Source organism: Herpailurus yagouaroundi, unplaced genomic scaffold (genome assembly GCF_014898765.1).
Source record: "Herpailurus yagouaroundi ecotype Mexico unplaced genomic scaffold, PumYag 77, whole genome shotgun sequence".
In the NCBI taxonomy this organism is placed as follows: domain Eukaryota; kingdom Metazoa; phylum Chordata; class Mammalia; order Carnivora; family Felidae; genus Herpailurus; species Herpailurus yagouaroundi.
Window position 1 is genome coordinate 53,208,532 of NW_024412388.1, and position 16,898 is coordinate 53,225,429.

Below are 16,898 nucleotides of genomic sequence, written 5' to 3' on the forward strand. Positions count from 1 at the left end.
TGGGGAGTGAGGAAGGTGGCCCAGCCTCCCACTCAAGCACAGTGGCAGGGATGGGGGGGGGTTCTGTCTGTGAGACATGTGACTCACCTACGTGGGACTCTGGTGCATAGATGGGTCGAGAGATGGAGGAGTTTGAGAATAGAGGATAAGGAACAGTGGGTCGGGCTTGGGGGCGGGGGGAGCCACAGCCAAGGCCTTGGGTCAGACTCCTGCAGCTGAATAGGCCTTGGTCAGACTCCTGAATAGGCCTTGGGTCAGACTCCTGCAGCTCCTGGCTGGCTGGTATCAGGAACACTTGGAGAAAGCAAGATTTGCCTAGCTTTCTGAAGTTGGTGGCTCTGTTTTCTCAGTTTACCCTCATCTCTTGCCAGCTTCTCTGTTTCTTCACTTCCAGGAAGTTCCTCTCTCCTTTTCCTTTCCAGCCAAAGTAGTTGCTAAATGTACTGACACTTGATTATATTCTCTAGGCCTGTCCCTTTTGCCAACAGCATACTTCCATCTAGAAAGCCCTACTATGGCCTGGCTACCCCTTTTGAGCCCCTGACCTTACCCAGTGTCACCACACTTGGTGCTAAAATGTCCTCGAAAACTTTTTCACTCAGTCCTTAAAGCTTTTGTCTCCCCGGACATCTGATCTCATCATTCTATTGACAGGGCCCTCTACGGAATCACCAGTGATGTAATTCAACCCAATGGCCTTTTCCAAGTCTTTATCCTCTTTAATTTCCCTGAAGCTTTGGACATTCTGAACCACCATCTTGAAATACTTTTTCTCTTGGCTTTCCTCCTATCCCCTCTGTTTCCTTCACTGGTTCCTCCAGTTCCTCTTTACTTCTCTCCCTCTTCCCCTTCCTCTCTCTCTCTCTCTCTCTCTCTCTCTATCTCTCTCTCTCTCTCTTCCTCTCATGCTGATTTCATCCTCTGGCATTGCTTTAGTTCCCACTTGATATACATTCCCTAATCTAGAAGGACACATCTCAAGCTATAGAATCCTTGCTCCCAGCACCTAAGGATCCATAATCTCCAGGCCTAACATACCTTTACAGCCACATTTTTTTTAGTCTATTTCCAGGAGGTAGTTTGTTATACTCCAAAGGGCAAGGACTGAGAGGAGAGAGATGATTACAAATCTGTGTTCCATTGATTACTGGCCATGAGCTCTTAAGCAAATTATCTGAACCTTTGTTTTCTCACTTGTAAAACAAGGATACAAATAGGGGTGCCTGGGTGGCTCAGTTGGTTAAGCGTCTGGCTAAAGATCTGACTCTTGATTTTGGCTCAGGTCATGGTCTCACAATTCGTGAGTTCGAGCCCCATGTCTGGCTCTGTGCTGACAGTGCAAAGTCTACTTGGAATTCTGTCTCTCCCTCTCTCTCTGCCCTTCTCCCCCTACACCTCTCTCTAAAAATAAATAAATAAACTTTAAAACAAAGCAAAACAAAATTTAAAAAACACAAGGATACAAAGAGTACTTAGAGATTTTTCTTTTTCTTATTTGGAGGTTCTAGCCAGGGAGCACAGCTTCTTATATACCCTTGACCAAAGAACAGTCCTGCTCTATTGGGGAAGGTCATCTTCTTTGGCCAAGCAGGCAGCTTCAGGAGGGATGTTCATGGAGTGGCGAGGGAGGAAGGGGACACCCGCTAGGCAGTCCGATCAGCCAAATCAACCCTGGCGATCAATGGGGTGACAGATGTTGCAGGCAGATCACTCTCACATCTGATATTTTTGACAATTTGAGATAGTGTGTCTGGCACTTCACTGGAACCTGATTTCTAGAAGTTACTATTATTTTGGTACAGTGATGATACAAACAGCCACAAATATTTCAGTCAACTACCAAATGCTGTGCACAGGATAATGTGGGTTGGGAGGAAGCTATAGGACCCAGCAGCCCACAGCATTAGCTGGGTGAGGAGACAGGCAGGGGAAGCACAGCAAAGATACTAAAGGTAGCTCTTTGGACAGTTCTGGTATTCCATTCCAATGGAGTTAGCATAAATCCCCTGCCCCACACACCCTGTTGACACCCTGGATAAAATCCGTCAGGGTGGAGAGGGTTTGATGGTTAGGGCTGGGAGGCTTCCAGTACAGAGCTTCAGCTTCAAGCTACATCTGTAGAAACTTTACTTGTGGGGAGGATGAGTGTTAGAAGTGGATATATTATAAGTGGCATTGCCGATAAGCTAAAGTACATCACAGACATTATCTCAATGGAATCTCCATTATGACCTTATGAAGTGGGTGCTGATTTAAGCCTGATTTGGGAGTAAGAAAAGTGAGTCTTCATGCCACTATTAAGTGGCAGAGCCAAAATTTGAACCCAGGTCTGCCCAGGTCCAGAGCCCACGTTCTTCCCCATTTCACTCGACTGCCGTAACTTTCAGGTGGACCAAAACACATGAGCTCAAGTTATGAGCACTTGGTGGCTCAAGCTGACATTGAAATTACTAGCCTCTGTTCTGCCTGTTTCCAGGCAGGATAGAAGCTCTCCCACTGACATGGTCAAGTAGCCACCACAGAATCAACCCTGGTCACCACCAGACATTCAAAGTAACCATCAGAAAGTTACGTCGTACAGAAAAGAACTGCTTCTGAAGTTAAATCACTTCCAGAGAAGTGCAGCTGAACTCTGGGCCAATGTGGCAAACTGTTGGTTGAAACTCCCTCCAGAATTTGGTGGCACTTAGCTGGAAGGCACTTAGTTCGACTGTAGTCTTTGAGAATGTCCATAACCTCCCAAAATGAATGCCTGTGGCCTTTAAGTTTTTAAAACATAATCACTTCCATTTAGGAGTAGAGTCCATTCCTTTACAGTTTGAACACTGCTTACCTCAGAACCAGGGAAATGCACAAGAATGGAAAATAGGCTTTGGAGTCAAGCAAGTTTAGTCAACAGTTAAGTCCAGATACTAAGAAACCTCTATTTTATATGTTCTCCAGGGCTCTTGTGCCCAGCTCAGGCAAAGGCTGCTGTGGAAAGGGTTTCTTCACTTGTCCCAGTCAACTAATGAGGACAACAGAGAATCAACAGGAGTAAGATCTAGATCAGAGACTGAGAGCAACTATACCTTGACATTCCAGTCTTCTACCAGTGCGCTTTATGCTTTTAAAATGGTGAAGCCCTTTAAGGATCAAAATGAAAATTGCCAGTTATTGCTGGAAGAACGCTCCAGGTTTGGAGCAGACGTAGTTGAATTTGCATCTTGGCATCACCACTTAATAGGTGTGCTTCTTAAGCAACCTCTTAATTTCTTGATCCATAAAATGGGGACATCACAGTATGAATCTCATGGGATAGTGATGAAGATGAAACAAGCTGATGCGCGAAGCACCTAGAGAAGTCACCGGGAAGACAGACTCTGCTGTCCAACATACAACCTACCAGCTGTGCAATCACTCTCTTTCTCATATTTTCCACCTGCAAAATGGGGGTAATAGGCAGAGTGACCAATTTCATGGAGTTGCTGTAAGGGTCAAAGGGGTTAATATGTACAAAGTACTTAACAGCCTAACATATAAGCGCTCCAAAATCAGCTCATAGGCCTTATTATGGTCTCAGTGTCTGTCACAGGACACGTATTCAATCTATGGTAGCTATTGTTAAACTCAAGATTACAGACATGTACGACAAGAGCTGTCTTTACTCTTCATGCTTCTTGCATGGGTCCTCATATACTATTCTATATGTATACTCTTTGGTATATAGCATATACAGTATCAGTTGACTGACTGATACAACCAGCTATGAAAAAAGATCCCCCACGACAGGCTGCACATGAAAATAGAATAAACTGGTGACATAGCCCAAGGGATAGAGTGATTTAATTTCAAAGCCTTGAATCTCATTAAGATAGTAGCAGAATACAAATACAGTAAACACCAGTCAGTGGTCCTTATCTTTTCTTTAGCTGGCATTTCCAAAGCATCTTCTGAAGCAAAGTATTAGTTTCTCTGGCTTCTATAAGTCAAAATTGCTCAACCAGGTTCTTCAGACACATTGTGGTCATTCATCATGCAAGGAGTAGAGATCCAGACTGCTAGTGATTGTCTGACCTAGAAAGCCATATCCTGCTGGTTCTTGAAGTGAAGCCTTCAGTTCAGGAGCATCCTCATCACCTGAACGTGTCAGAAATGCAGGACCTCAGACCTACAGAATCAGAAACTCTGGAAGTGGGGCCCAGCAATCTGTGTTTTAACAAGCCTTCCAGGGGCTTCCAATGCCTGCTCTGAATTAGACTATGCTGATATAGTCTATATCAGAGATGATATTAGAGAGCAAGCAAGTCCCCAAGGAATATCGATCTCATAGAGAACTTTGCTTAAAAAAAAAAAAAAAAAAAAGGACCTGCTAATGTCCTATTACCCCAAATCCCCCTCTAATTTTAATGAGGCTGAGGAAAAATGCCACTGTATTCAATCCATTGTAGCTCATCTCCTCAAGATACTTGGGTCTGGCTAGAATCAGCAAATGTATAGCAAATGAGATTTGTAAAAGGGCGTGAGAAAGGAACCACTACAAGGATGGCAGGGACTACAGGGGATGGTTTGAGTCAATTGTATGAATACAACTTCAGTTCTTTTTTAGTATCTGCCGTTGGAGCCACCTTCCTGTCCTGGAGAACCACTCTGGGTTCTGTTTCCCTCCCCCTCATGTCACTCAGCTTTTTATCTGTGTCCAACTTCAAGTTGGGCTCAAAAGTAGAGCATTCATACCCTGTTCAGGTTAGAAGCCCAAAGTCGCAAATCTGTGGATCCCTGCTGCACGCAAATGTCGTCCATCACGAAATCCTCCCCCTCTTCCTACAGCCATCACTTATGTAGAGTGGGCAGGAAATGGCAGGTTAGTCATAAGCTTTGTCACCCAGAGGAATCATTTGAAATGTATTATCACCTAAGGTGTAACTTCTCAAAGGTGGAAAGAGATAAAGTCATTGAGTCTGTCCTCCTTATCCATCTACCACCTATATAATTACAATGTAAAAAAAAAAAAAAAACCCTACTCCTGGTTCATTGCTTTCATATCCAAAGGTAATAGATCTAAAAGCATCACATGTCCCCACTTAGTATTTGTCACTCAGGTGAAGGAAGCCACCAACATCAGCCTGGCCTCCATCGGCTGGTTAGACAGGACCACAAGAGTCACATTTGACTCACATCTAAATGACTGTAATCTAAAATGTTCTCCCTTCTTTCTCCTCCTGCGAAGAGCTCATTCAAACCCTAATAGAGTTGCTGTTCAAAAATTTCTAAGGAAAGAAGCAGATTCGGATTTTAGAATAACTTACCAACTTCTACATCAACTTTGATTTTTCCTCCTCCTCTCCCCCCCCCCAAATTATAGAATTTTTAAAACCTCAGTGAGGCAGATGTGTGTTTACTTTGAGAAGCAAAAATGTTAACATTTAAACTGAAAGCCTGTTTCAGTTTTAAGGTACTTAATTGCCTTACAGCATATAATAAACTGAGCCCATCTTGTCATTCAACTAATGGAAGGAGTGATAAAGAGATAGGAGCCCAGGACCCTATTCATTTCAGTTTTCCTTTGTACTTAGTTTACTTTGGCACTGTGCCTTATGTGTATTTTACACTTCTTTACATTTTGTACATCCCTGTATGACAAATACTTGTCAAACAAAAACTAAACAGATTTATAACCCCTTAACTTGAAATGAGCCAAAATTGAGCTGCCAAAACTTTATGACTTCATTTTCTTTCATAGTTTTCCACGACATTGGGTTCAAACAGACAAACCCCACTTGAGGTCAAGCAGAGGTCATTTCACTTTCATTACTAAAATATAATTTACAATATGCCAGACCTAAACAAGTTTAGCCTAAAGGGTTTGTATAATGTAAACCATCTGTTCCTCAACAATACAGCTAATTTCCTGCCGTCACTGTAGGGTCTACTGACTGCTTCTTTAAGAGTTTTTATGATTTTTTAACTAGTTCAGGATTTATGTAAAATTTGAAAATGAGTCTATAGTTAAGACACATTTGTACCAAGTAACCTGAGCATTTTAAAAATGCAAATCACTGTGTAAATTGTTCCCCTGAAACTAAGCTCTGAGCAGGTTTTCTGGTAACTTCTAGGCCGGCTGCCGCACAGGTGTTCCCAAGAAAGGTTTTGTGAAATCTGCCATTTTAGTTGCTTTCTGTGCTTCTTTCCAAAGGGAATCCCCAAATTTGGTTATGACAAGCCCTGGTGAACTGTTCCTTCCTTCTATAGGCTAGAGAGGAGCTGGGACTCTGTGCCATATGGCCCACCGGGTATGGGTGGGATCTGAGAAGACACACTTAGGGTCAAAATGTGCTCTCATGTGTCTGAACAGGGGAAAAGAACAATTAGAAGTCCATAGAGCGACCACACACTGAAGGCTGACCTCACAGCCCTGTGAGGTGTCAGGCCCCAGGCTAAGCCTCCAGAGGCCTTCTGTGTCAAACTGGGATTGCCCACCAACAGGCTTCTCTGATTTCAGAAAGAAATGGTGTGGCCCAAAACAGAAGGGCTTGCAGTGCAAGTGTGGTTCTTTTGGCTCTTCTGAAAATTCTTGATGCTTTTCAAGCCTCTTTCTCCATGTGCAAAATGCTAAGAGTAAGAGTTCTTTTTCCAAAGGCAAATAGCAGAGAACTAATTTGCTTACCTCAGTGCAGGGGAACGCAGCCCATCTTAGCTGTGAAGCCCCAGGGGCTATGTGTCAGGCCGATGCCAAGGTCCTGTCCACCCGTCTTCTCCAGACCCCAGAATCCTGGCCGGCTTGTTTCCTTGTCCCATCTGCCACCATCTACTCTTCCACGTGGGTTCTTGCTCCCTCCACCCGTATGCATCTCCCAGAATCCTAGAGGAGCAGGCCACATGTCACTCAAATTGTACCCACCTTCGGGCTCCAAAACAAATTCTCTGTTTTGAGATTGAAGATTTTTAAGATTTTAAGGTGTTTTTTTGTTTTTACTAATAACTACACACAAACAGGAAAAGATTAATAGGAGGAAATGTAATGCATTTTTAATTTATTTTAGTGTTTATTAATTTTGAGAGAGAGAGAGAGAGAGAGAGAGAGAGCATGTGAGCAGGGGAGAGGGGCAGAGAGAGAGGGAGAAAGAATCCCACGCAGGCTCCACACTCAGTCTGGAGCACAACGCAAGGCTTGATCTCACAACCTGAGATCATGACCTGAGCTGAAATCAAGAGTTGGATGCTCACCTGATTGAGCCATCCGGGTGCCTCAAATGCATTATGAAAAGAACAATAGAGATGCCTGGGTGGCTCAGTCGGTTAAGCATCTGACTTTGGCTTAGTTCATGATCTCACAGTTCGTGGTTTGAGCCCCGCACTGGGCTCTGTGCTGACAGCTCAGAGCCTGGAGCCTGCTTCGGATTCTATGTCTCCCTCTCTCTCTCTGCCCCTCCTGCACTGGTGCTATGTCTCTCTGTCTCTCAAGAGTGAATAAATGTAAATAAATAAATAAATAAATAAATAAATAAATACCACAACATAAAGGGAATTATAGAACACTGGCTAGAAGTATTTAAGGCTATAAATGGATATAAGTCATTTGCATTTACCTCACTTACTGGATTTCTTCCACAATAAGTATAATATGATTGATTTAAGATTACTTACTAGGTGGAAATTACTTTCATACATTGCTGCATTTAATCCCTACTGTAACTATGTAAATTGCATATCATTTCATGGATATGGAAATAGAGGTTCAGAAAAGTTCAGAAACTCGCTCAACGTCAACCACCTAAGATATAGGACCTACCCCCACAGGATTATTGTCATGAATGAGTTAATATTTGTTAAGTGCTTAGGACAGTATCCAGCATTTAGTAAATGTTATACAATTATTAACTAATATTAATAGAAAACAACATGTCCAGGGTGCAAATTCAGATTGGTATGATTCCAAAGGCCACACAGTTTGAATATACTGCACTTCCTATGGATTAGTTCCAGCAGGGGCAGGAAAAGGTAGTAGTCCTAATACCTAATACTCCTTGAGTTTAGTTATGAATTCCTATTTTCCCTCAAAATTTTTTATTGTTCAGTCCCATACCCTTCTCTCTTACCAAAGGCTGGAGATCCTGTTTAGGTCCAAAAGTAACACCTACTATGCCATTCAGGGGACCTTCGCATAAATTGGACTCAATTAGAGCATTAGGAAAAATTGTGATAGAAATCCCAACATCATGCAGGAAAAATTCACCTTGGGTTGGTCTTCCCACGAAAGCAAAATCATCTCAAGGGAGTCTGGGTGGCTCAGTCCATTGAGCATCTGACTCTTGATTTTGGCTGAGTCCCAGAGTTGCGGGATAGAGCCCCGCATCAGGCTCCACACCGAGCATGGAGCCTGCTTAAGATTCTCCCTCTCTGTCACTCTCTCTCTCTCTCTCTCTGTCTACCCTTCTCCTCCACTTGCACTCTCTGTCTAATATAAATGTATGTAAGCCAATTTGACAATAAATTATATTAAAAATAATAAAAGAAAAGAAAATAAGTGAAATGAAAATTTTTTTTAAAAAGCAAATCAGTTTCTCAAGAAATATGTAAATAAACATAAATATATTCATTCTTTTTCACCCCTTTCACAAAAGCAGCATGCAGCATTAACTATTCTTTTGCTTTTTATTTATTTTTAATTTTTTTAATTTTTCTTTTTTGGGGGGGGGGAGTGGTGAGGAGCAGAGAGAGAGGGAGACACAGAATCCAAAGCAGGCTCCAGGCTCTGAACTGTCAGCACAGAGCCTGACATGGGGCTCAATCCTATGAACCATGAGATCATGACCTGAGCTGAAATCTGACACTTAACCGACTGAGCCACCCAGGTGCCCCGCTTTTTATTTTTGACTTAGCAATAAGATTTGGAGATATTTCCATATCAACACGTAGAAAATGTGCTCGTTCTTAAATTATGTAATATTCTATTATTGGCTTTGCCATAATTAATTTAACCAGTCTCCTCTAGGTAGACATTGAGGCTGTTTCTAATTCTTTGTTCCTGCAATACTATAATGAATAGGACTGGATCAATAAGTAAGTTTTAATTTACTGCATGTTTAAAGCAATGTGGTACCATTACTTTAAGCAGAAGTAACTTTCCTGTAAGACATTTCCAAATACAAACCCCTTGAGATCTGCTTTAATGAATAAATGAGACATATTTATAATAGGAAATATTATTTGCATGGGCAAATTAATGTTTCAAAATTCTCAATTTTATTTCATCCTCTTAAGTGAGTATTTTCCTACATGTTTATTTACACTTATATAATTAGGTTAATGGGCATTTTGCCCTGGAAAATCAGCCTTGAACAGAGCTAATCATCATGAATTTTAAATTAATACAATTTGGATTAGAGAAATATTTTTACTTCGTTTTCTAAACTGTTGTTTTAAACTCTGCACAGAGAGCTCTGAATCCCATATGTATTTGCCACATTGCCACCTTTAATTGGAATACTCAGAGCAATCATCTTTTTCTAAAATATTTGAAGTGCAGAGATTATTTTTAAAATCAGTTTATGTATTGGGGCGCCTGGGTGGCTCAGTTGGTTAAGCGTCCAACTTCGGCTCAGGTCATGATCTCGCAGTTTGTGAGTTTGAGCCCCGTGTCAGGCTCTGTGCTGACAGCTCAGAGAGCCTGTTTCAGATTCTGTGTCTCCCTCTCTCTCTCTGACCCTCCCCCATTCTTGCTGTGTCTCTCTCTGCCTCAAAAATAAATAAACGTGAAAAAAAATTTTTTAATCAGTCTGTGTACAAATGCATTCCTTTTATGATCTTTTTCTTAATAAATTCATCTCAAAGTCAGGCTAGATTTGAGGTGAATTTCAAATATTACAGCCACGATCAAATGTCACAATTTAGTATTTTCATTGTGAGCTAGATCCTTTTTCCTGTCTGTCTTAAGGTCAATTAGTAAACAACCCACTTGTGAAGCTGTAAGGTTATCAATTGGTATGAAGGGCAAATGCCTCCCTTCAAGGAAATGAAATGTGATTGAGAGGACAAAATATTCATAAAAAGAACAGCAACAGCAAGGTAATACCTAAAAGTTAAATAGCCCTTGTGTGCCAGGCATCATGTTGAGTACTTTAAAAATGTTAATCTATTAGAAATTCATAGGAACCCTCTAAGATAAGTGCAATTATTATCAATTATTATCATCCCATTTTACAGATGAAGGAATTGAGGTAGAGGATGATTAAATACTGTACCTAGCGTCACACAGCTGGTAAGTGGGAAAGGCAGGATTCAAACTCTAATTGTCTGACTGTGGAGGCCATGCATGTAACCAGCCCCCACACTGCCTCTTGCATGTGGTGGCCTTCAGACACGAAAGCAAAAGGAAGCCAGAGGATGCAAAGATCATAGTGGTCACGAAGAGTTTCAGAAGGAAAACTCTGATGAGCAGAGAGGAGTGGATTCCAAAGCTCACAAAGCTCCCTACCTCTACTGGGAGCGCTCAGGAGGACAGCCTTTCATTGTGGTTTCTATGGCTTTTCCCACAATAAATATCCTAAGAATAAGAAAGCATTGCAGGAACAGAGGTATTAGGCAAGAATGGCCATGGTGTTTAAGGGTGGTCACTGAGCAGACCTATTTAAATAATGTGATGCTATCATATAGAGAAGTAGCAAGGGTAGGTGGGTTAGGACCAGATCACACACACTGTATGTCCCAGGCTAAGAATTAAGGCTGTATTCTCTCCAGCAGCGCCTCTCACACTGTAATGTTCAATGAAATCACCTGGGATCTTCTTGTTAAATGCACATTCTGATCCAGCAGGTCTGAGGTGGGCCCAAGAGCCCTCATTTGTAATAAGCTTGAAAGATGCTGATGTTACTGGTCCCAGAACCACACTTTGAGTAGCAAGACGGTAGGCTCCAGCAGGAAATTGCCATTGGAGCAGGGGATGTAGATGGGGGGAGGGGGGTCGGAGTGGAATGATAGACAGTTACCTGTGGCACCTCCTCTAAGTTGTGGCCAGCAATTTTAAAGACTTATAGACCTACGGTGTTTTATTTGGTCTGATTTCTAGAACTTTTCTCTATATGCCCCACCCCTCCTCTCAGATGCCACGATGTCTTGCCTTAAGTGTTTTCAACTACACTTTTCCTTTCTTTCTGTACAGAGCAAGGCTAAAGAGCTGCCACTCTCTGCTGTACGTTTTATGGAAGAATTGGGGGAATGTGCCTTTGGAAAGATCTATAAGGGCCATCTCTATCTCCCAGGCATGGACCATGCTCAATTGGTTGCTATAAAGACCTTGAAAGACTATAACAACCCCCAGCAATGGACAGAATTTCAACAGGAAGCCTCCCTGATGGCCGAACTACACCACCCCAATATCGTCTGCCTTCTGGGTGCTGTCACTCAGGAACAGCCTGTGTGTATGCTTTTTGAGTATATGAATCAGGGGGATCTCCATGAGTTCCTTATCATGCGCTCCCCACATTCTGATGTTGGCTGTAGCAGTGACGAAGACGGGACCGTAAAATCCAGCCTGGATCACGGAGATTTTCTGCACATAGCAATTCAGATCGCAGCCGGCATGGAGTACCTGTCTAGTCACTTCTTTGTCCATAAGGACCTTGCAGCTCGCAATATTTTAATCGGAGAGCAACTTCATGTAAAGATTTCAGACCTTGGGCTTTCCAGAGAAATCTACTCTGCCGATTACTACAGGGTGCAGAGTAAGTCTTTGCTGCCCATTCGCTGGATGCCCCCTGAAGCCATCATGTATGGCAAATTCTCTTCTGATTCAGATATCTGGTCCTTCGGGGTTGTCTTGTGGGAGATCTTCAGTTTTGGACTGCAACCGTATTATGGATTTAGTAACCAGGAAGTGATCGAAATGGTAAGGAAACGACAGCTGTTACCATGCTCCGAAGATTGCCCACCCAGAATGTACAGCCTCATGACAGAGTGCTGGAATGAGATTCCTTCCAGGAGACCAAGATTTAAAGATATCCATGTCCGGCTTCGGTCCTGGGAGGGACTCTCAAGTCACACCAGCTCCACTACTCCTTCAGGGGGAAATGCTACCACACAGACAACCTCCCTTAGCGCCAGCCCAGTGAGTAATCTCAGTAACCCCAGATATCCCAATTATATGTTCCCGAGCCAGGGTATTACACCACAGGGCCAGATTGCTGGTTTCATTGGCCCACCAATACCTCAGAACCAGCGATTTATCCCCATCAATGGATACCCAATACCTCCTGGCTATGCGGCATTTCCAGCTACCCACTACCAACCGACAGGCCCTCCCAGAGTGATTCAGCATTGCCCGCCTCCCAAGAGTCGGTCCCCGAGCAGTGCCAGTGGGTCGACTAGCACTGGTCATGTGACCAGCTTGCCCTCTTCAGGATCTAATCAGGAAGCAAACATTCCCTTACTACCACACATGTCGATTCCAAATCATCCCAGTGGAATGGGTATCACCGTTTTTGGCAACAAGTCTCAAAAACCCTACAAAATAGACTCAAAGCAACCGTCTTTGCTAGGAGACTCCAATATTCACGGACACACCGAATCTATGATTTCTGCAGAACTGTAAAATGCATGACTTTTGTAAATGTGGTATACAGGAAAAACTAGAAAGCCGTAGAAAAGATTTAAATTCAAATGTTTTTATTAAAGTAAGGTTCTCACTTAGCAGACATTGCAACAAGTATCTTCTGTGAAGTTTAACTGTGTCTTACCAAGCAGGGCAGACAACCAGCCAGAAAAAGAAAACATTGTGGGATTAACACTCCATCAGGGGTACACGACATGGCATTGGGATTGGTACGTCTGGTTTCACGTACTAAAAACTGCAAACCAGTGAAGAAGAAAAGAATCTCATGATTAAATGTCAAACCAAAAAGGAAAGTCAAATGGTGCTTTGTGTATTTGCCTCCGTTCGCCATGACTGGTCTCTCCCCAAAATGTATATACCGTAGCATTTGTCTACCTGCTGTCTTATCTTCAGGACAAATGTTCAGGAATTGTGTTGATTCAATTTAGACTCTATGCATTCTTGTATGAAAATGATCAGGATCAATGAGGAAACTGTAGGCAAAATTTGAAATCCCAGATGGAAACGAGCCATAAGACAAGTGTAAGATCCCCTGAGGCCATCTACACAGTGGGGCTTCTTTGGGAAGGTACAGAATGTGCCTCTTTGTGAATCTCCTCTGCTGATCACGAAGGCCTTCTCCACATTATCGTTTTCCACAGTGTGTTTACACGAGCCCTTGAAATAATATAGGGCATCAGACCATAAGAAGGCTAGACGTGGATGTTGGAATTGATTGTTGGTTGATAGTTCACTCCATTGCATTAGAAATGAGGAACCAAAGGAAGCACAGTCAGGAAAATGGTCCCTCGGCCTAGATCAGCACCCCTGGGAGAGGAACAAGGTTTCCCATGGGCAGCCTCACGGGAGCTTCCCTGGAACAATAGGATTGAAGAATAGAGGTATGGCTGCAGACCAGCACATTAGTGCTTACAACCTCCTGAATATGAATCTTCCTAGGTGTAGGGGGCCCACCATCAATGGACTCTGGGGAAGTAGGAAACTCTATGACACCAATACCTAGTTAAAGTTTCTCTCACCTTTATTTTTTTTCTGATCTGGAAATGTTCATAGATTTTATTCCAGCACCAGGAGTTACGACCATTTATTCATAGCATTAGTTGGAATCCAAAGACTATGAATTCTATTTTGTAAAACATTACAGTATTTTTTTTAAACACAGGTACTGAATTCTCATGTCAAAGATAACCATGAATTGAAATTTTGAAGCTGGTGAATAGAAGAAACATAATCATTTTTGCCTTAGGAGGGAGGCATCAAATGTGCATTTCATGCCACTTACCTACTAGCCATCTTTTGCCAAGTTTAGAATTCTTATGGGTTTCAAGTTCTATATAGAAAGGAATGTTATGTTAGATTTTTCTCTTGTTAAAAAATAACTCCTTTATTCTAAGAACAATGTCTCAAGGTCTCATTTTTTTAATCATTACTATTTTACAACTAAAGAGACTTACAAAGAGACTTTACAGGATATAAAATAATTCCTGGAAATGATATCTGATGAGGAGAATGTAAAGCACATTGATGTTTCAATTTTGTAAAAAGAAAAAAAATGCAATTAGGATGAGAAATCAAGGAAATCTGTTTACCAAATGTGTTGCAATTTTCCCAAACACTGAATCTTCAAACAATGAACATGGACTTATCGGTACTGTGAACTCAAAGAATTGGCTATATCCAGTTTTGTTGAAAGATAAATTAAGAAATATTTTTGTGGCATAAGTAAGCTGGTTCAAGAGCTACATTTCTTAACTTTAGGTAGAGGAGAAATTTGGATCCTTTTGTTGCTATGCAACTGTTTAATGATGAAGATTCAAACCACAATTTTGTATATCATACGACAATCAATTGTTTTCCAAGGATATTTATTATTTTAAGTAAACATGATTTCAGTGAATCTGAGTTTTTCTAGGAGTCCCTTAAAGGGAAATTAGCATTCCGTGAGCCAGTAAAATACGTACTCTGGAAAAACATTACTATGGTAAAAAGTAAATTCAAGTTAGTTTTTTATAAAGAACTATAACATTTATTTTAAACATTTTATACTTACTGAAGTCATTAAGGTGAGCAAACCAAATTTCAAAACCACTTGTAATGTATTTTGTGATAGCACTGTGATACTACATAACACAGTCCCTTTTGTATTAAAATGGTATTTTTTTCACAAACTGAAAAATGTCCTTCGCTTTGTTGACAATGTTTTGTAAGATGACTTTATTTTCAGATTTTTTTCTTTTTTTTTCTTATTTTTTTTTTTTTTTTTTTTTTTTTTTTTTTTTTGCACAAAACTATGTTTATGGTTTGTATCACAGAAGTGAAAATATATCTCTGCATTTTTATATCCGGTCTGTTTCTTTGTTTCCTTTGTTTGTTTCTTTTTAACTCGATATAGATTTCCTTCAAATATATCATGGCAATATTCAGATATCTTGCCCTCCCATATCTTTTCTTATTTTCACTGCATGCATTTAATCACTGTATTACTTAATGTTTGATCTGTTATTATGGGCATTTCAAGTAGACAAGCATGGATGTAATGACAAAAAGGCTATTTTATATTGAGGATATGTGCATTTGTATTTCACACACCAGCGATGATATTAAACACTGATTACTTTATGCTGCTGTTTATTAAAAATGTTTACCATATAATATTATTTCCTGAATATTGCTATCCTGGAGGTATTTGGGGATTTTAATATTATTTCTCTAATTATTGACATTTCATAGAAAAAGGAATCATAATTCTTATTTACTATAATTCCTATTTCATTGAAATGATTTTTTTTTTAAGTAGGCTTTTAAAATAGATTTGGGCATTCTTTTGCCACTGACCACAGGTGGAAGGGAAAAGATCCCAATGATTTCATGACCATATACTATCCAACTATATATGGCAAGCTTTTAGTTTTTAAAATCAAAATAATATATTGAATAATTACCTTACAACCAAATGGAATGTAAAAATTGGTTTTCAAAGTTGCATCCTTTTCCGCCTTGTTTCCGTGTGAACTTAGACATCAAAAATCATGTCTTCAAACTCTGAAGAAGAAAAAGCTGTGTACATCTTATCATGTTCAACTTAGATTCCAATCATACTGATAAAATAAAAAGAAATGTGGCCATTTAATTGTCACAGCTTATCTTTATGACCTTCTTTGCCCAAAAGAAAGAGTTCCCCATCTGGCAATTAATACACACTGTCAAAGAAAATGAGTATCATTATGAAAGTTCAAAGAACTTGTCCATTCTGCTCTTTAATACAGAAGGGAATGCAATAAAACCTTCAGGGCCTTATCCATCTGTTTTAGGTACAGTTCTCGTCACCACCTCAGCGATCAAACTCAATAAAGCAGTCACCTCTCATGGCAGTGAGATGGATGTCAGGTTGGGTTTCTCCCTCTCATGTGAATTCTTCAGTCTGCCCTTCACTCCTATTTCCTTCTGTCTCTCCAGGCTCTTCCCCTCCCACCATCCCCAATCCCTTCAGCTCTGTGATTTGGGCCTTACCCTAATCACCAACATCTGCAAATTTGCAACACCACCTCAGATAATGCCTACTACAAACCACTAACTACTGATTAAAGGGAGCTCTATTATCTACCTATCCCAGTGGTTCAAAGATGATTACCTATCCCAGTGGTTCACAGAGTGTGGTCCTCAGACTAGCAGACCTTGGAACTTGTCAGAAATGCAAATTCTCAGGCCCCTCTTTGAAGCCCTGAATCCAAAATTCTGGGGATGGAACCCAGCAGTTTGTGTTTTAACAAGCTCTCCTATGATCTAAACATTGAGGTGGCGAGTGGCGGGGTGGTGGGGGGGGGTGTGTGGTCATTACATCCTTAGAAATGTATGTGTAAGCATTTAATAACACATTTGCCACTTTGGTTCCCCTTAAAGAAAATCAAGTTTTAGTGAAAAATTAAGCAGTAAAATCCTTTTGCTTTAACCATTTGACAATTGGTTTTATGCTTTGTAGCTGTTGTCTTGGATAGAGAACTAATAGCCCCAGCCTTTGACAAGACTACCTTGTCTAGCTCCCTCGAGACCCCTATTCCTGGGTAGTAATCAAAAACTTTTTCCTTCATGTGGACAAGCTCAAAAGACTTGGTCTCTTAGTGTACTTTCTCTGACTCCTTGCAGCGATGATTAACACAACTAAAAGCGCTCTCCTCTGTGTTGCAACTTCACACAGTCCGGGTCAGGGATAGGCTGCTCTTTCTTGGGAGGAAGAAAGATCTGGCTCCTAGAAAGCATCAGGCAGAAGCAGCTGCAGAGGCTCCCCTCTCCCCTGAACTTCCTGTGACAA

The 16,898-nt window shown here is 41.2% G+C and overlaps 1 protein-coding gene across 1 annotated transcript in view; it reads left to right on the top strand.

Moving 5' to 3' along the window:
• ROR1 (receptor tyrosine kinase like orphan receptor 1) overlaps nt 1-15,719 on the top strand; it is a 400,895-nt gene extending 385,176 nt beyond the window's left edge. The window contains exon 9 of the mRNA XM_040470488.1: nt 11,141-15,719. Within this exon, the coding sequence (XP_040326422.1) occupies nt 11,141-12,568 (1,428 nt within the window). The 3' untranslated portion in view covers nt 12,569-15,719. The remainder of the gene's footprint in view (nt 1-11,140) is intronic.
• Nucleotides 15,720-16,898: the final 1,179 nt, after the last annotated feature.